Source organism: Misgurnus anguillicaudatus, chromosome 3 (assembly GCF_027580225.2).
Source record: "Misgurnus anguillicaudatus chromosome 3, ASM2758022v2, whole genome shotgun sequence".
In the NCBI taxonomy this organism is placed as follows: domain Eukaryota; kingdom Metazoa; phylum Chordata; class Actinopteri; order Cypriniformes; family Cobitidae; genus Misgurnus; species Misgurnus anguillicaudatus.
The window spans coordinates 8,643,759-8,663,363 of NC_073339.2; the positions used below are offsets into that span (position 1 = coordinate 8,643,759).

Below are 19,605 nucleotides of genomic sequence, written 5' to 3' on the forward strand. Positions count from 1 at the left end.
CCCATTATGAGAGTGAGAAGGGGAGCGGACTTTTCAGGCGAGTCGAAGTACTCCCAAAAGTGCTATTACGCCATAAAATATAGTTCCTCTTTTAAATCCGCTTAGAAAAGCGCTACGTTTTATTTTGTACCACCAAACTTGCTCGTATAACTACTCATCTTAAATAGGAAAAACGTTGATGTGTTTGGTCACTTCTAACTTTATCTCTAAATGGTAGAATTGAATGAATGGGGCTAAGCTAAATGCTATCGAAGCGTCGCAGCGCGCTCCAGCGCTTACGTGCACGCACACAGATGATAAAGGGATGTATCAACAATTCTTAGTTAAGGTAATAACATATTTTAATATTAAAAATGAGTAGACTATTCCTTTAATAATATAGTTAAGTATATTATATTATATCGCATTTCTGTCAAGAGATCCTTCTAAAAGTCCCACACTGCACCTTTAATCCAATTCATTAGGTGTCTTCTTTCCACTAGAAGATAGCTAGTTGGCCTTTAATGGGTACTGTACTACTAGAAAATTGAGTTGAAGCAGATAATGTGTGTAAATAATGTATAATAAAGCATGTGGTGCACCTTTATAAATGGCTGCTGCAGACAGTAAGGTGTCCCTGTGTAAGAGTGACTTCCTGTTCCACGCACAGTTGCTTTCACCCATACCTGAAATGCATGCACAAAACATAACTGCACCATCTTTACATTTTAAAATATGCTTAGAAATTGCATCGACGAGATGCTGAATGTACCTTGTAAATCAGTCATGACTTCTAGCATACCGGGATAATGGACCTGAACCTCATCAATGTCCTGGAATAAGCAGAATTTTTACTAAATCTGGATTTTTTTGACACACACTACTACAAAACTACAGATTTTAACAAACACAAAATCTACTGACCACAGTGAGCATGTTGAAGCCCGCCTGACCCAGCAGGTTACCCAGGTCAGTGACAGCCGTGTAGGGGGAGATATGAGGAGCAAATCCACCCTCCCTCTCGAGCTCAGCCAACTGTAGAGAACACCGCAGTTCGTAGAGCGTCTCACCGCCGATCATCGCTCCAATAAACACACCGTCTGGCTTTAGCACCTGGTGGATCTGAATGACAAAAATAATGAATTTCGATTGACATTAACTCTTTCCCTCACCATTGAAGTTAGGAGAAAACACTTCTCTGCCAATGACGAGCTTTTACGGAAATCCATATTTCCTCTATTATCCACTAGGTGGTGCTCTTACTCAACTTATAAAACACTGAAGCATCCACTGATCCAAAAACAGTAAAAACTCTGTGTATGTTTTGATCATTGTTCTGAATCTGATCTCTAATAAAAGTCCTTCGCAGAAATGCAATTATCTTTTTGTTTAAAAATTGGTATTTTTTAGGAAATCACTATTATCAAATATGGCCTAAAGTTTCTAGCAACGTACCTGTCTCAAAGCTCCAGGAAGATCATTGATCCAGTGCAGACTGAAGATATAAAGACAGGTTTGTAAAAGTCTGTCCTGTAATTTCATATTAATGTATCCCATCATGCAGTGGGGCAATACAGTACCTCATGCTGCTGAGCACAAGATCAAATGTGTTTTCTTTAAAGGGCAAGAACTCCTCATCTGCGAGAACTGAGTGAGTAGGAATCTCACACTGCTTCTTCTTTCTCTGAGCAACACAAATGCAAGCAGAAAGGAATGCAAATGAAGGCTTAAACAAGTGTTATTGTGTCATCTGAATTGTTAAAACGGATTAACAGAATTGATGGTATACAGTGTGTTGCAGCTGTACATTATTAAAATAAAAGCGTGTGAAGCTGTCCATCTCTCTACATCTTACCAGAGAAGTGTCGGAGATGTCTGTTAAGAAGAGACGCCCAACAACATCCTGAGATAGAGCGAGAGAGAGAGAGAGAGAGAGAGAGAGAGAGAGAGAGAGAGAGAGAGAGAGAGAGAGAGAGAGAGAGAGAGAGAGAGAGAGAAAATCAACCTGACGACAAGAAATGCTGTACTTTTACATTTTTGTCTTCTTTAAAAGCTTGACACCCAACACAATCTCAAGGCAAGTCGTTGTATAGTCCTGAAATATTTGATTTTTTTATTTGTGTTCAAAATTTCCTATTTTTAAATCATTGTCGCTTGGGGTTGGGTTTGGATTTAAGGTTTAGGTTAGGATCTTTGAAATGTAACAGAAAGTCGTTCAAACCCCAACCGACAATGGTAAAAAAAGGAAAAATCTGATAAAAAATACATAAAATGACACGATAAAGAAATTTGTGCTATGGACACAAAAAAAAATTAATAGAAATGACACGAAAAAGATTGAAAATTGTGTCCATGAACACAAATAAATAAATAATATATTTCGCGACTATATCACGACTTAACTTGAGATTCTAAAAGAGCAGCATTTTTTGGTTGTGTTCAACAGAAAAAATAAAATCATACGTGTGATCTTCACAAGAAACCCGTCCAGCTTTAATTTACACATAAAGATGAGGAAATTAGATACAAAATAATATCGGGGTAAACAATCGTTTCAAGAAGCGCTGTATCTTTAAGAACCGAATTACCTTACTCAAATACTCCGCGATGTGACTCTTCCCACATCCGACATCTAGTGCCAGAGGAAAAGTCCTGCAATTACAATTAAAGAATTACATTAAAAGCTCAAAGTTTAACCACAAGATAAAATAAAACGGTTTAAGTAAGTGTGAATGACCTTGAGACATCATATACTCTATCTGCAACTCTGCTGCCCACCTGCAAATAACAAAAAACTAGTCACACACTTCTGCTACACTTCAAGTCACGCGCATAAAGTCAGCCTCATCTTACCTCATCTTTAAGGTAATCGTATTTGTCGCTGTCTTGTAAAGATGATGCCCACGTTTTCTGTTTTCGCTTCATGCTCCTGTCAAACACGTTCATAGCGCCTCCTTGCATGGAGGAAAGACGCCTCCATCCCGCTCCGCACAAACGCCGCAGCGATCGGAGGCTTTGCGGGTTAACATTCATGATTTCTCATTACACATCACTGCTATAAAAGACTTTCAAACACATGCATGTGTGTCCCCCAAAATACAAGCGTTCAGCTTCGCGTCAAACAGCTGAGAGATCTGAGATAAAACGCGGAATGGATCACTGGATCGGTTGCCGTTTTCCCATTGCTTTAAGTATTAAAAAATACTTACAAAGCTCACACCTCTCAAGTGCAAACATGTAGACTAGTGTTAAATAACACAAATATTGCGAAACATAATATTGTAACGTGAAAAAAGAAAGAAAGAAACGCGAGAACGTTCACGTCAGATGTATGTTGCATTTGGCTTTCCGTCGGGGGAAATGGGCGGAGCTACGAGAGACGCGGAAGTACTGGAGCATCACGGGAAAACACGTGTGGACTGTGGTGTACAACTCGTAATACAATTTTGTAGGTGAGTGTGACTTCTAATAAAAACTAACAGTAGTATTGTACTAGTTTATCGTCTCTTCTTGTCTGTTTATTTCGCTTGGCGGTGCTCATTTGTAGAGGCATTACTCTCACATGTTTTGCTGGCCAATTGTAAACAAAGTGGTTACAGTTACAGTTATGCACACCTTTACAATGTAGTACAATGTATGCTGTTTACATTCCAGAAAGCAAAGAAAAAAAAAACGAAAAACCAGCATTGTTTTTTCTCTCTAGCAGTGTCACATATAACAAAATATTTTACGTGTAGTTTAACCCATTTAACTTTAAATATAAGATGTGAATTCATGTATCAAACTAACCTAAATATCTGTAATATGTTTCTGTAATAGTTGAGTAAACAAGTAACAAAAGTATAACATATTATGTATGTTACCTTTTCAGTTTTTGCAGTTTTATTTAGCATTTTGTTTCACACTTGTTATCATGAAGCGTAAAGTGCTATAGCAAAATAGCCAACAATACAATCTCTTATTTAAAAGCACTTTCCCATTAAGACAAACAGTATACCAGATATATTGTGACAACATGCCCCGATATGTGTAACGTAACTAAATTAATTTTTCAGTGCAAGACATAATATCTCTATGAATATGCATTTTGCATTTATGTCATATAATAAACTTTTCTGTTTTTTTACAGATTGATGCATTAATCTTCATCTTCCGAGTCATCATGACTTCCAAAAACACATTAAGCGGAGATGACCGCTTCTCAAAGGTTAAAAAGGACCCTCGCTTCTGGGAGATGCCAGACAGAGAGCGCAAAGTCAAGATCGACAAACGTTTCCAGTCCATGTTCCACGACGAACGCTTCAAGCTGAAGTATACGGTGGATAAACGCGGCAAACCTGTCAATCACTCGTCCACTGAGGACCTCAAACGCTTCTACAAGCTCTCGGACTCCGATCAGTCAGATGAAGATGATGATGATGAGGGGAAGAAGAGGGAAAAGACCAAGAAGAAGAAACGGGCAGCAAAAAAGATAGAGGCTGATAAACAAGCTCAAAGTAATGAAGATGATGAGACGGATGAATCTGAAGAAGAAGATGTGTCAGAAAAATCTTCAAAGAAGTGCCAGAAAGATCCTAAAAAAGTTAAGCCCAGTACAAAGCTGCCAGCCAAGGGAGTGAGGGTGTTTGAAGAAGGTACCACTAACTATCTTTAAAATAAACGCTTTATGTTAAATCCTGAACTGAATTATTTGTTTGTTTATGACGTGCTTGATATGAAGTAAGAGTAAGTGTGCTGTCATTTGTAGTGTAATACTTGGTTTTTTACAGATGAGGATGAGGAGTCTGGTGTTGATGATGATGATGATGATGTCAGCATGGGGAAGGATTCAACTGAAGGCAGTGATGATGATGAAGAGGAGGATGATGAAGATGAGAGTGAGTCAGAGGAAGACAGTGGGCCTGATCTGGCCAGAGGGAAGGGTAATATCGAGACAAGCTCAGATGAAGATGATGATGATGAAGAAGAGGTGGAGGATTACCTCCGCCGTGAAGAAGAAGATATCGAGCATGACTGGGGAGAGATGTGGAAAGACGCTCCGTGCAGTGATGATGTGAGATGTCATTCAGTCGTTTTATTACAAAACCTGTCTAGAACATAATGGAAAATAATACAAAATGTTTATTTATGTGTTTAACTCATTCTCCGCCAGCCATTTTTTAAAAAGTTGCCGCCAGCATTTTTTGTGTTTTTCACAAAAGTTTCACAAAATGCCTTCCAGGAATTAAAAAAAAATCAAATGAAAGAACAGACCCTCTGCTTTCAATTAAACAATAAACAAACAAACATAACAAAACGGAGGGAAAAAACTTTCATCCTACCTATATTTTTTTCTCAGCTTATAAACTCTTAAATATGGGTATTTTTCTTTAAAAATAATTTTTTGTTCAGCAAAAAGATGAAATAACTGCATTTTAGTAAAGATGTTTTGTTAAAGATCAGATTCAGAACGATTATCAAAACACACAGAATTTAAAATTAGTAAATAACGTTTTGGCTTCAGTTTTTTCATAAATTGGGTAAGTGCACCTAGTGGATATTCACGGTATTGCAGATTAACAGAAAACTTAATCAGGAACAAGTTTTTTATGCAAATGTTTTCTTTTCATTGACGAGATAACTCGTCAATGGCGGGGAAAGAGTTAAGTTGGCATTATTTGGTTATTTTCTACCTTCGTATGTTTAGGTGTCACGGCGGTTGGCGGTTTGTAACATGGATTGGGACAGAATAAAAGCCAAAGATCTTATGGCTCTCTTTAACTCTTTCAAGCCCAAAGGAGGTGTGATTCTGTCCGTGATGGTATGTATCCACCAATCTCTTTCACTTCTTACTCTGACTCCTCCCACAATCTCATTATCATTAAGATTGAGTGCTTTATAGTCTGAAAAGTTGACATTGAGATGCATTTTTTAGATTTATCCATCTGAGTTTGGGAAAGAAAGAATGAGGGCCGAACAGACCCAGGGTCCGCTGGAGCTCACCAGCCTGCCGGAAAACCCGGATGCAGACACAGAAGAGCAAAGGTACAAACCAGAACCATAGCCGGTTGAAAAAATCCATTCGAGATGACAGACCAATTGAAGATCTTTCACATGTTTTCAGAGTCTACAGAGAAAAGGTGCGCGATTACCAGTTCAAACGCCTGCGGTATTACTACGCCGTGGTGGAGTGCGACTCCGTCGAAACCGCAGCAAAGATTTACGAGGAATGTGATGGCTTCGAGTACGAGAGCAGCTGTTCTAAGATCGACTTGAGGTGAGAAAGAGACGTTAAAAGCTTCAAATATTTTATTTACTCAATTTACATTTTCCGTTATTATATAGAAATGTTTGTTGAATGGTATAAACGTTTTTCAAAACAAGTATGAAACATCAATACAAATACTATTAGTTTCGAAAAAAGGGTTGTTTATTGTTTGAGGTTTATCCCAGATGACGTGACGTTTGACGAGGAGCCAAAAGACAAAGCTACAGAAGTGGATTACGGATCTTACAAGCCCAAAATCTTCACGTCGACGGGCACCACCACAGCCAAGGTCTGGCATGGACACAGGAAGTCATCTTTTGCACTCGGTGTGACGCGCACTAACGTTTGTGTCGTCGACAGGTCGAGCTGACGTGGGACGAAACGGATCACGACCGCGTCACGGCTCTCTCCAGAAAGTTTAACAAGGACGAGCTGTTGGATATGGACTTCAAAGCTTACCTGGCCTCCTCCAGCGAGGAAGAGGACGATGAAGAAGAAGCAGAGGAAATCACACAAGGTTAGTCTTGAGAAGCTGGGACTTTTGATGTCATCAACATATGTCATGGCACATAGAAATTTTGTGTTTTCTTGAATGATCTTTTAGCCGAGAAGCCAGTTGAGTCTCTTTCTGAGGAGAAACAGACGGGGAAGAAAAGCTCGGATCAGATCGATAAATACAGAGAACTTCTGAAGAGCATTCAGGATAAAGACAAGAAGAAGGATGACTCCATTGACATGGAAATCACATGGGTACCAGGTATCACAATCAGACCGTGTGACTGTGTGATTTCACTAAAGTCTTAAATGCTTTATAATCGTCTTTATTTTGTTTTTTAGGACTTAAGGAAACAACCGAGAAGCTTGTGAAGAAGAAAATGGAGGGCAAAGATCAGCTGACACCATGGGAGGAATTTCTGCAGAAAAAGAAAGAGAAGAAGAAAGAGAAAAGAAAGGAAAAGAAGGTAAATGTGATGCTGAGAAAGAATCCATTAGCCTTTACGTTATTTCGTCTCCTAAACACATAAATGGTCTCCTGTCTCACGCAGGAAGTGGTGGAGTCGGAGCCTGAGATCAGTGATGATGAAGTTCCTGCTGATGTTGACCTCAATGACCCCTACTTCACAGAGGAGCACGGGACGAGACGTTAGTTACAATTCAGCACTTTATTCAATTGCCATTGTAAACCATTGTATTTACTACAGATGCCCCGATGTATCGGTCACCGACATTTATTGGCTGATTTTTAATGCATTTTAAACAACGAAAACTGAAAATACAACAAACCAACGATTTATAAATTGCGTAAAGGCACTGATTTGTGTAATAACTATTGCATTACTATTTTCTCTGGGTAAAATAATTCAATCCATACCAAAACAAAATTAACTCGGTACAAAATGGACTGTTAAATATTAAATAATGCATGTGTATTAAAAAACATGATCAAAACGGTGATCTATTAATGAAAAAAAAAACCTGCAATAAATATCGGTTTCTGAATAACAATAAATATTGGTGGTAAGTATTGAAATCAGGCAGTGATAAATGTGTGCGTAAAAATACAGACACCGGAATCAGGCAATTGCAAATATGCAATAAGTGTAAAATTTTTTGGAGTTAAACGATAAACAGATAAATATCGTATCTGTGATAAATAGCGCTGTCGGAATAGCAGCAAACATCAGTGGTAAGTATCGGTACTGGAATCAGGCAGTGATAAATTTCAATACTGTTGATAATATCAGTATTGGAATCAGCCAATGAAAACTATGCGATAAGTGTGGAAAATATCAAAGACAAATGGTAAAAAAGATCAATATTGTTATCAGCCATAAGTATTGGTATCAGAATAGCATTAATCATCGGTGGTCCATATCAGTATCGGAACCAGCTAGCGGAAAGTATCGGCACAGTTGATAAATACCAGTATTTAAATCAGCCAATGACAAATATGTGAGAAGTGTGAAAAATATCGGAAACAAATGATATGACATGATAAATTCCGGCTTTGAAATAGCAACCGTTAAACATCGTAAGTAGTGGTATAGGAACAAGCCAGCGGCAAATACAGACATAATTGACGATATCCGTATCGGAATCAGCCAACGACAAATATGCGATAAGTGTGAAAATATTGGAGACAGTGGTAAAAAGAAAAATATCGCTATCAGCGCTAAGTATCGGAATAGCGATAACCATCTATAGTACTTATCGGTATCAGCAAACGGAAAATATCACAATCGTTGTGATATTTTGTAACACAAAATATCAGTATCGGGATCAGCCAATGACAAATATATGAGAAGTGCGAAAAATATAGAAAACAAACGATAAACTGATAAATATCTGAATCTGGGATAAATATAAGTATCGGAATAGCGATAAACATCAGTAGTGCATGTAATAAATGTAAAAACTATTGCAGTTAAACAGTGATAAATATCAATATCTGTGGTAAATATTGGCATTGAATTTAGCCAATGATAAGTATGTAAAAAACGCGAAAATAACACCGATAAATATCGTCATTATTGTGAAATACCGGTATCGAAATAAAACAACGATAAATATGTGATAAATGCGAGAAACAAATATTGGAGATGTATTATAAATACCGATAAATATTGTTATCAGTGATCGAAATAGTCAGTGATAAATATGTGAAAAAATATTGGAGTTAAATATAAATATCGGTATTAGTGATCGAAATCAGCCAAATAATGTAATTTGTTATAAATGTGAAAAATGTTGGAGATAAATTATAATATAATATTGGTATCGAAATCAGCCAATAGATGCTTGCTAAAATTGTTATTTACTTATTTATCCTTGCATCCCTGATGTGTACACAGAGGGGTAACCTGAAAGTTTTAGGGATTTAAAAAAAATTCAGGCATAAAAAACCCATGCAAATTGAGAAAATCTAAAAAATAACAAATCGGAATAGCGATAAACATCATAAGTAGTGGTATCGGAACAAGCCAGCGGCAAATACAGACATCGTTGATGATATCAGTATCGGAATCAGCCAACGACAAATATGTGATAAGTGTGAAAATATCAGAGACAAATGGTAAAAAGAAAAATATCGGTATCAGCGCTAAGTATCGGAATAGCGATAACCATCTATGGTACTTATCGGTATCAGCAAGTGAAAAATAAAGAAAAGAAATAAATAAAATGCTATAGTGTATTACATTTTTACAGTTAAAATATTGATTTATATGTTTTTATGGCATTTGTTCTGCTGCAGAATCTTTAAAAAACAAAAAGAAGAAGAAGAACAAGGAGGAGGAAAGAACTGCAGAAGAGGAAGAAGAGATGAAGAAACAGAAGGCTGAGCTTCACTGATGGTCACGTGACACCAGATTTATGGGTATGTCACAGGATTCAACTTCTGTGTGTTGTCTCTGTCCTTAGGCTGAGATGGAGCTGTTGATGGAGGACGATGAAGATGACAAACACAAACACTTCAACTATGACAAGATCGTGGAGCATCAGAACCTGAGCAAGAACAAGCGGAAGAAACTTCAGAAGAGCAACACTCCACTGGAGAAGGACGAATTTCAGGTCACAGATCTTTTAGTTTATATGTGTACATTCATGTATTTGGCAGATGCTTTTATTTAAAGCGACTTATCAGTATGTGATCCCTTGACATTTGTGGGAAAATATATCTTAGTTCACAATAAAATGTGTAAAACACAATGTCTCACTTTCTGGCATGTTCTCCAGGTGGACGTTAAAGACCCTCGTTTCCAGGCTATGTTCACATCCCATCTTTACAACCTGGACCCGTCCGACCCGGCCTACAAGAAGACCAAAGGCACGCAGAGCATCTTAGAGGAGAAACAGAAGCGCAGAGAAGAGGAACAGCAAAGCCAAGAGGAGGCGCTGAAGAGCAAAGCCGTGCAGGAGAAGCTCAAACCCGTGACCCCAGGCGCGACTTCGGCTAAAGCCATGGACCCTAATTTATCACTGCTTATTAAATCCATCAAGAACAAAACTGAACAGTTTCAAGCACGCAAGAAACAAAAGACGAAATAGAGCGCCTATAAGAGACTCGACGTTTGCTGTTTGTAGGCTTTGATTTATTTTCATGCTGGAAAAGCTTCATGTTTTGTTTCTGAAGCTATAACAGTAAAATCATTAAAACCTGTTTGTATTTTGCCGTTTTTGAAAACATGAGGGGCTTTCAGAGTTCCCACGGGTCCTTGAAATCCTTGAAAGTTTGTGAATTTGGGGGAAAAATTCAAGGCCCTGGGAAGTTTTTGAAAATATACATACATAGATACAGGTCATTAAAAGTGCTTGAATCTATTTTATGCAAGAAGTATTCTGGAAAAAAAATCCAGATTATTCCCTGTGTAGTGTAGGATAATATCATAAAAATTCTAGACTTTTAAGCATACATGCGAAACTGTTCGCATTAAATGCTTATATCTTCTTTCTGTATGCGAATGTTGATTCATACCACAATGCTTTTTGCATAGTTGTGTTTGACACATGAAAACGTCTCGGGTTACGTATGTAACTGTTGTTCCTTGAGAAGGGAACGAGACGCTGCGTCTCTCTTGCTATACTTCCTGCGTCCCTGTAACGCCGTCTTTGGCAATATTTCAGATAGCGATATACTTCCTGGCTCCCGCGTCACCCTGTCTTTGTCATTAAGCCTCACCATTGGTTGAATTTGATATACACATTCAGATGCACTTACCCCTGGAGGCGTCCCCAAAGTGTCACTGCATTGACGCAGCGCAAGTTCCCTCGAAAGGAAACTGTAACAATGTATCTTAAAAGGTAATACAATGTAACCTTGCTCTTAATTAAAATGTGTCCCCACATTTATTGGACCTGGAAAGTCCTTGAAAGGTCCTTGAAATTAAAGTTAACTAAGGTGTGGGAACCCTGTATATGGTATTTTGAGCTAGAACTTCACATACGTACTCAGGGGACACCAAAGATTTATTTTACATCTTAAAAAAAGTCTTGTGAAATGTCCCCTTTAAAAATCTGACCATCAGATTTCGACCTACCGACAAATTGTGCGCTGTGTTATCATTTTGACGTATATTGATTTTTTATTATATGAAATCACATTTGCGAGACCTGATGACAAAGCTGCAAGATCTAGTAATGATTATGAAAAATAATTGTTTGTAATACAGATGCAATTATAAACTTACACATGTATTTTCTTATTCAGTGACCAAAATGAGATTTGAATTCAATATAGAAAAAACATCAGCCACAGTATAAAAACAGACATGTTAAAACTGGAGTTAAAGATAGTTATTTATTTATGTTGACACAATGCAGCTCACACATTCAAAGTCTCTTGGCACTTACACGGGTATCTCCTTTTCTACATAACACAAGAAACCAAATCTAACAAAATACAGGTGCGAATTGAATGAATCGGTGACTTTTAGCACTTACAATTTCAGTGATCACACCCAGTACTTAAAGCAATTTGCATCGTAGGAACATGAACTGTACACGTAAGAACCACTCGGGTCATTGAAACCATTAGACCCAATCCAAAAAGGCACAAAGTACGACAGAAAACTGGATTTTACCCTGGAGTAGGATTACTAAACACAGTGTAGCGATATAGAAGTCAAACAGAATGTAATAATAAATCTAGATTATGCCACAGTGTTACAAAAACGTAAAAATTAAAAGATAGTAATGAAAAATAGTGCAATTAAAGTCGACTTTGACGTCAACATTAAAATTGTACGTTATTTGAAAGAGCTTGAATATTGTTACTCAAGTCAAGTATCAAGTTTGGCAAATGTTGACCACAGTAATAACTAGATTTTTAAAGTCACAATGAAATTGAATTTTTTTATACTGTGGTATTTTTTTTACAAATGACTTGTGAGCTTTATTATTTAAAAAATGTGCCCTCATAACCTTTAATAAAAAATGCAAATCTCATCTCCTCGAAATGATACCTTTTGCCTCCCTCATATTACTTCTGGTCACGAGGAGGGCGGGGCCCAGGAAAAGATTGCAGCGATTAGCAAATAGCAACACGATTTAACTTCCAACGATCCAATCCATTCTTGATGGACTAATTCAAGTCCCCCCTACAAATTTTTCTCATTCGGTTTACTCAGATAAACGTCACCAAAGGAAAAATAAGAAAATCGCTACTTCCTTTTCATCGTGACTTTAAACTTTTTAAACTTAAGTGGTGTTTGCCCAACAAAAATACACTGCTACACCGCTCAGGGTGTTATGGGTAAATACCAAGGTGTGCTATTACATTGTTATGAGTCTTTACCCACATTTACATCTCTGTTAAACCAGGTGAACACTTTTACCGATTACTTTTTTTAAGAAAAGTCATACAATTGAAAATCTCATTCGTGTTAGCAACGCAATTCGTGCAAAATGTTATGTTTGTCAAAACCCCAAGTGTCACAAGTTATGAGTAAATTGCTGCTTAGCAAACACCACAAAAAAAAGTTTTTGTTAAACCCTTCATAATGTCATGGCTTTTACAGTAAATGTTGTGTTGCACAAAAATAATAAAATATTACATGAATAGTAAGTAGAAAAAAATAACATTTGTTCAGCGAAACGTATGACAAATTGTGCTTCACATGTTAAGTAAAAAAGTATACAATTACTATAGAGTTCAGTAAAATACATTTCATTACGATGGCACACAAAGATCAGTTTTATGTTCACAAGCATGATTGTTCACTTTAGATTTGAACCCTAGTCCTTAAATATCAATCACATGACTTTAAGTGAGAAGAGTCTCTGTGTCTTTAAGTTTTACTAGCGCTAAATAATCCTAAAATTGACTAAATCTGTATAATTGTACACGATCCAGATGTTATTCATGTAAACATTTTATGTTGCGGCATGATCACAAGTACATTTATCGTCTGCGACTTTTTTTTATCAAAAAAAGTTACAAGCATGATTTTAAGATCTGTTCAGTTACATAGATGAATTATAATCTCTGCTCTTAAAGGAACAGTACACCCAAAAATTAACGCTATATCATTTGTGCGTTATGTTTCGAATCTTTTGTTTTGCCATACAACAGCTTTTGGTGAAGAAAAATAATCAAACCTGATTTGAATGTCGGTTTGCTAGGGACGCACTGAAGATTCGGCAACAGGAAGCATTCGGACAAAACAGCAAAAAACTTTTTCGGTGTTCGAATGAATAAATGAAAAGACCGAACAATAACGTATTTGATGACACAATTAAATAGCAACCAGTGTGTAGAGTAAACACGGCAAACACTTCGGATGTGTGGAAACAAGTGCTTTTTTGCTATTTTCGAATTGAATAGTTTCGGTTGCCGAACATTTGGTGTATTCGTAGTGTTTGCCCAAACAATTTTTGAAACCTAGACCCAAACCCTACTGATAGTCTATAAAGATTGTCAGCGTACTAAAATCTCTATGATTCGCTCTTTTGTAGCCTCAGTGCAAATGTGAGCAGCACTTCATTAAGGAACAAAATAATTGTTCGACTATTTGTGAATGGGACGCTCTCATGAGTAAAATATGAGTTCGGGGATCTGCCCCCCCTGCACGCCCGTGCCATTGGTACTGTCCGACGAGCACTGGAATTGGAAGGTCACCTTTCCACACTGGACCTCCGTCATCCCCTCCTGCCCAAAATAACTCAACTCATTTCCGTCCAGTACTACGCTAGCCGTGTAGAACGTGTCGGGTTCGATCTGCACCGGGTACTCGAAGAACGCAGGGAAGGTGTTGCTGGAACCATCGGAGAAGTACTTGATGATGGCTAACCCGAGCGTCACGCCCTGCCGTTTCAGCTCAATCTTGGCCTGGTACTCCGCCGAACCACAGCTAGAACCGTACAAGCCGAACCCAGCGATGAAGACGCGTTTGTCCACCGCAAACTGGATGCTGTCGCAGCGGCCACGGTAGCGCCACTGATTGCTACGGTACGCGCAAGACTGGAACCTGTGGCACTTCTGCGGCGTCAAGCCCTTGCGTGGTTTGCAGACAAACTTCAGCTCGGGTTTCTTGGCCGCCGTGTACCACAGGAAAATATCATTGGTCTCGTTGAGCGTCAACACGCTGGATTGCGCCACGCCGTTCGCAAAATCATCAAGTGCCATCGCAGGGATCCGAATCAAGTAGATCGCCTTTCCCAAAACGAGACGTTTGTTCTCTATAGTGGGCTGGAGTTCCTGTCTGTGACATTCCGCTTCCGCCCAGCTCAGTGCCGCTTCGAACACCACCATCTCTTTGGCGTTGAGCGTCTCTCGGTGCAGGATGCTCTCCAAGGTCTGAGCATCGATGTCGCAGAATCCCTCCGAGCGGAGGGCGAGTTCTGCCTGCGCGTCAATGACCTCCCAACAGCGCTGAGTGAGATCGGGCTCCTCAAACAGACAGCTTTGAGACAGAAGGACGCAGGCGTTTCGGGCACTCAAGCTGGTCTCCAGGAAGTTGACGCAAGCACGGGCCAAGTGGGGAACGATGTACTTTTTGGCGGCGTACAGCGTGGCAAGTACAGTGTCGGCACACAGGTCAATCTCATCACAGTAAATATACCTGAAAGAAGATTGTAAAAATTAAATGCAAGCAAATGTTGGATGTTTACCCATGTTTAAAACTAATTCAGGGGTTATGATGATAAAAGGCTACATGAGCTTTAATGATGGGACTATGGCTGGGTGGTATACCAAAAATTTTGGATTTTGCCGATACTTAATAGCCACCACGATATTCTTTCTTTCTTGTGCACTGGGATAGTTAAAAAAAGGTGATATTCTTTTTGCCCCAATTAAAAAGGCATGATATAAATAGAGAAATTTAACCTAGTGAACACTTTAACGGCCCACATCATGCAAAATCCACTTTTAGAAGGTGTTTGGACATAAATGTGTGTTGGCAGCGTGTAAACAAAACACACCCTGCAATGAAAAAAATCCAGCAACTCCTTTTTTAATCCCCATTAAACCAAAGCAGTCTTATTATGCTGTTCTGATTCTCTTGTTAATGTGATGTCACACTGATAAAGCTCCGCCCACAACCACGACTGACTGGTTACTCAAAAGCTTTTCTTAATGTGTTTGTTAACACAATGTAGCACTAAAGATACTATCGTCTTAGACTGTATTCACAATCTATTTTGTCTGTTGGTAAGGGAGTGAGGAGCTGTAGCTCATTTGCATTTAAAGGTACAGACATTTTGCTCCCACTCAAATTGGGGTATTTTGGACATGCTATAATAAATGATCTGTGGGGTATTTTGAGCTGAAACTTCACAGAAACATTCCCGGCACACCTGAGACTTATATTACATCTTGTAAAAATTTGCATAATATGTGCCCTTTAATAAATAAACACTTGTATATTTATGCGATATTCACAATATTTAGTTATTTTATATCAGCACATGGGTGATTCTCACGAAACTATTGAAACACCACGGCACTAATGATTTTAGCTTTAAAATGTGTAATATAGTACCATTAAAAAGCATCAGAATTAACACAATACTGTGTTCTACCTTGCACAATGTGTGATTTCAACATAAGAATTTATAATTGGAAATGTTATCTCATTTTCTGCTGAAATTCTCATTACCGCAATGTGTCCGGCTGTGTTTGAACATGCGTTATGTTGTAATTTAATCAAATTAACACAAAAATATTAAGAAAAAAAATAAATGGATGTTTTGCTAGACTACTTTAGATGACAGAAAAAATATTTACTGAATTTTCATGCATAATAATAATGAAGAAAAATTATGTCCATGCCTGATGTTCTCATCCTCCGCAACACTTTTTGAGAACAGTTTAAGCACACATACAGAATTTTAATAAAGATTGATTTTGAGTGACCAAGCACATGGACCCGTTACTTCAAGATGGCTACCAGGTAAGATCATTTTTTTACAGTTAATTTGAAATATTGTCTTGTCAGAATGCTTACACGACATTTTGGTTATCATTACCGCAACAGATGCTTATTAAATGTTAATTTAATTAATAGAAGCATAATACTTTGATTTTAAATGCATGTGCTGAATCTCCAAATTATGTTCTTTCAGGTTTGTCATGTCATTTTGAAAATATGTCAGTGTTGATGTTTTCTGACTGTTGCGGTAATGAGATTTTTTAGGACTAATTTTTTAAATAAGTTACAAAAAGTGTTAAATGATAAGTAAAAGTTTTTAAATTAATGTTCCAATTTACTCCAGACTTTGTTTTTCAATGTCTGGTGGGAAAAAAAGTAAATTTAAGCAATTTTTACATTTTCATGTTTGACATTTTTAAAACCAAGTTTTCGTGAGAATCACCCATATCTTATATTTGAAATTGTATACGATCTAAGAGGTCTAAATGAGAGAGGTGTACTTTAGCATAGCCAGGAATGAGGCTGGTTCCACATCAGGGATCCGGATCTCATCGTTATCTTCAGCCAGTTCTCCGTAAAACATTGCATGAAAAACTGAACTGCCCACAGCCAGAACATACTGTAGGAGTGAAGAAACACAACAATTTAAACTGAACTTCACTCATTCACACCATCTTATTTTTCCAGCGTTTGCCATGAATGTTGGGACTATTTCTAAAACACATACAAAAATGTCAATTTGAATAAAATGAAGCCTAATGTAGGACCATTAAGACATTTCTTTCTTGCCAATTTCAGCCCAAATCTTATGTTATGTTATCTGGAAAACTATTTTACTGTTTACATCACGGTAGCATTTAACTTTGAGGTTTGTTATATAAAATGTATTATTATCAAACAATTGTATTACAATCATTGTACAGTTCCTTATTCCTAATTGTCAAGGATAATAACACAAAGTAAAATATTTTAATGATCCTAAATCTAGACTTTTATTATTTTGAGGTGAAATATGATCTGGGTCTTCTGCATCTCGATTACACTGATTGCAGTATTTAATTAGAGTACAAGGCACTATGGTAATGTGGTACCTTGTGTCCTGGTACTCTCTGGGTTCCTCCGGGGGGCCCGACCACAAAGTGAATATCAGCCATCAACTCGTTGTTGAACATGACTGCGTTTCTGTGAAGTAATTAAATGACAATATGATATCCAAAAGGACTTTGAATAAAATCATCTGCCAAAGTCGTAAATGGAAATGTAAGAATGCAAGAAGGCATCTTATTTCGATACTGTACGTTTCAGGGTGTCTATTTTCCAAACTGTCTAGCTGATGTCATCAGCGAATGATCGCCACATTTTCAAATCTTAATAAAAGTTTATGAGGAAACTTTAATTTTTTTTAAATAATGACTAGCACAGATAAATTGTTTATAATGAAGAATGCAATATTGCATAAAAAATAAGAATTGTCAGTTTTGATTTCATTAGGACTTTAAAGTATCATCAGACATAGGATGCCTTAAAATGTTGTCTCAGTAGAAGTAAATCCACAAGGGAAATAGTAAGGTTACCTCTCTCTGATACTGGGATACAAGCCTTGCCAGTTACATCCTTGAATAGTGTTATTGTTGCTGATGTTCTGCTGTTGGTACTGCTGTACAGCCGTGCCAGTGTTGGGGGGAGAGACAGCCGGCAGCTTTTTGGTAGGAAACAGCTCAGCGGCCATTTTACCAACACATGTCAATTACTCAGGAGGATTTCATGCCAGAGGATCTGGCAACCTGCACAGATAGGAAAAACAAAACCTAATCAACAACACACGAAAAAAAAACCCACACGAATCATTCAAAATCATACAAATTACTCTTGTCAAATGATTTTCACAATGAATCCGAATTGCAGAGATGAATCTTTTAATAAGCAGAAATGTTTCAGTCATAGCAGTAACAGCCAGGTCAGATGGCTCTGACATTTCTAATCTTTTACCGCAGTAATCAATCGCGTTTTATTATCGCTTCCAGCATCACCGCTGTTGTAACGCGATAATATGAATTCACATTAGAAAGGAAGTTGATTCGAATTCCTTGTCAGCACCGTGTGCAGCAATAATCTGTTAGCAATCACAGCTAATAGTGAGTTGTTCATCATTATTCAAACAATCGCATAATATTAACGACAAATGCGTGCCAAAGGATTCGGAAGCTGATATGTGACGCAAGTTATTTAAAATCGGCAATGTTAGTAAGAAACGATGCTGATTTGTATTCAGACGTAAGCAACAGGAAATAAACAAAAACAACAATCGGGTTACAAACATACCGTCTAAATATCACAATAAAACACAATCACGCCACGACTCGAATCGAGTTCACACAACGATAAATATCAATCGTCGTTGTTACCAAATGTTGATCAATGAACAAGGTTTACTGAGGAAAGTTTGCAGCTGCTTTGCACATCTTCAGCCTCCATGATCGAAGGATCGGCCTGATGCAGTGCGCATGCGCGGACCCATACAAAACTTTAATAAGTACACTGACGGTAAACACAAAATCACTTCATGTGAATTTCTTCTACACTCCATGTACTTATGTTATCTGATGGTTTCCTATGTTTATTACTTGGAAAAATGATTATATGTCGCTGTATCTTACTTCTTTTTGACTGCAATAAAAAAACACAAAAACAACAATAATAACTAAATATAATTAAATATATAAATATAATTCTTTAAATATAACTTTAATTCTTTAATATTGGAATTTGGTATTAGAAGTACTGTTTTATTTGTACATTTATTTATTTGTTGCACGTTTTATTTATGTAAATTAAACAAAGTAATATTTGTTTATTATCTAATTAATTTATTTTAAATAGTTTATATGCTTATATTCTTTCAGAAAGGGGTTGTTTTAATGTTTAGAGACCTACATTTTTAGTTTGTATATTTTTTATGATGATAAAAGACGTAACAGCTTGGTCCCACTTTGATAGAGTGATTCTTACAAATTAAGTTGTTTTCATAAATTTTTTTAATTAATGTAAATTTACTAAAATGACAAATTATTTACAAACTTAACTTAAATATTTAAATACTTAAATATGTTTACGACGTTAATGATGCAGCTAACAACCAGCAGGTGGCACCCGGTGCAAGCACTGAGATTAGGCGTGTTCGACTTCATGCGGCGCCGCAAGAACTGTCAGGCGGATAACGTCAAAGTGCCGCGAGAGCGAGACGAATTTACACTTCGTATGATTTCTCGAATCGTTCTCGCGGTACTTTGACGTCATCCCCTTGTCGGTTCTTGCAGCGCCGCATGAAGTTGAACTAGCCTATTTAAATCTAAATCAACTCTTATGTTTTCATTCTTTATGTTTATGTTTTATGTAACAGAAAGCTATACACATTTGTATTTTTTGTGCTCAAAATCAATTTTATGTACACAGCTGTTAAATGCTTTTATGAACTTTGCAATGTGCAAATTTACAGTAATTACAATCTTA

The 19,605-nt window shown here is 37.4% G+C and overlaps 3 protein-coding genes across 6 annotated transcripts in view; 1 reads left to right on the plus strand and 2 right to left on the minus strand.

The window, feature by feature from the left end:
* ndufaf5 (NADH:ubiquinone oxidoreductase complex assembly factor 5) overlaps window positions 1–3,158 on the minus strand; it is a 4,259-nt gene extending 1,101 nt beyond the window's left edge. The window contains exons 1-9 of the mRNA XM_055204481.2: window positions 2,833–3,158; window positions 2,717–2,757; window positions 2,568–2,631; window positions 1,835–1,882; window positions 1,560–1,663; window positions 1,435–1,474; window positions 904–1,101; window positions 752–812; window positions 582–665 (exon numbers count right to left, since the gene is read on the minus strand). Coding sequence (XP_055060456.1) covers window positions 582–665; window positions 752–812; window positions 904–1,101; window positions 1,435–1,474; window positions 1,560–1,663; window positions 1,835–1,882; window positions 2,568–2,631; window positions 2,717–2,757; window positions 2,833–3,012 — 820 coding nt within the window. The 5' untranslated portion in view covers window positions 3,013–3,158. The remainder of the gene's footprint in view (window positions 1–581; window positions 666–751; window positions 813–903; window positions 1,102–1,434; window positions 1,475–1,559; window positions 1,664–1,834; window positions 1,883–2,567; window positions 2,632–2,716; window positions 2,758–2,832) is intronic.
* Window positions 3,159–3,298: 140 nt separating this feature from the next.
* Window positions 3,299–10,385, plus strand: esf1 (ESF1, nucleolar pre-rRNA processing protein, homolog (S. cerevisiae)). 2 transcript variants are annotated; one of them, XM_055204477.2, is made up of 14 exons: window positions 3,299–3,431; window positions 4,109–4,613; window positions 4,749–5,032; window positions 5,666–5,779; window positions 5,894–6,003; window positions 6,083–6,235; window positions 6,401–6,515; window positions 6,587–6,743; window positions 6,831–6,983; window positions 7,064–7,188; window positions 7,273–7,369; window positions 9,480–9,562; window positions 9,647–9,796; window positions 9,962–10,385. In XM_055204477.2, exons 2-14 carry the CDS (start codon window positions 4,142–4,144, stop codon window positions 10,271–10,273), a joined length of 2,325 nt encoding a protein of 774 aa, XP_055060452.2. In that variant the 5' UTR covers window positions 3,299–3,431; window positions 4,109–4,141; the 3' UTR covers window positions 10,274–10,385. The 2 variants fall into 2 exon arrangements, with proteins under 2 accessions (XP_055060452.2, XP_073716951.1); XM_073860850.1 differs by having other exon boundaries at window positions 3,326–3,427.
* A 1,118-nt stretch (window positions 10,386–11,503) lies between these two features.
* Window positions 11,504–18,639, minus strand: btbd3a (BTB (POZ) domain containing 3a). Of its 3 annotated transcripts, none has more exons than XM_055204479.2 (5): window positions 18,501–18,639; window positions 17,670–17,879; window positions 17,187–17,277; window positions 16,596–16,714; window positions 11,504–14,784 (listed from the first exon to the last, which is right to left on the minus strand). In XM_055204479.2, exons 2-5 carry the CDS (start codon window positions 17,822–17,824, stop codon window positions 13,752–13,754), a joined length of 1,398 nt encoding a protein of 465 aa, XP_055060454.1. In that variant the 5' UTR covers window positions 17,825–17,879; window positions 18,501–18,639; the 3' UTR covers window positions 11,504–13,751. The 3 variants fall into 3 exon arrangements, with proteins under 3 accessions (XP_055060454.1, XP_055060455.1, XP_055060453.1); XM_055204480.2 differs by having other exon boundaries at window positions 18,529–18,630; XM_055204478.2 differs by having other exon boundaries at window positions 18,418–18,604.
* Between the last annotated feature and the right edge of the window lie 966 nt (window positions 18,640–19,605).

Coding starts and splice junctions, on each gene's coding strand:
- esf1 (XM_055204477.2), top strand. CDS start 4,142: ATGACTTCCAAAAACACATTAAGCGGAGATGACCGCTTCTCAAAGGTT. Junction 6,236..6,400: donor TGTTCTAAGATCGACTTGAG/GTGAGAAAGAGA, acceptor TTATTGTTTGAG/GTTTATCCCAGATGACGTGA. Junction 6,984..7,063: donor GGAAATCACATGGGTACCAG/GTATCACAATCA, acceptor TTTGTTTTTTAG/GACTTAAGGAAACAACCGAG.
- btbd3a (XM_055204479.2), bottom strand. CDS start 17,824: ATGGCCGCTGAGCTGTTTCCTACCAAAAAGCTGCCGGCTGTCTCTCCC. Junction 16,715..17,186: donor AGAGAGTACCAGGACACAAG/GTACCACATTAC, acceptor TCACTCCTACAG/TATGTTCTGGCTGTGGGCAG. Junction 14,785..16,595: donor TCATTCCTGGCTATGCTAAA/GTACACCTCTCT, acceptor ATCTTCTTTCAG/GTATATTTACTGTGATGAGA.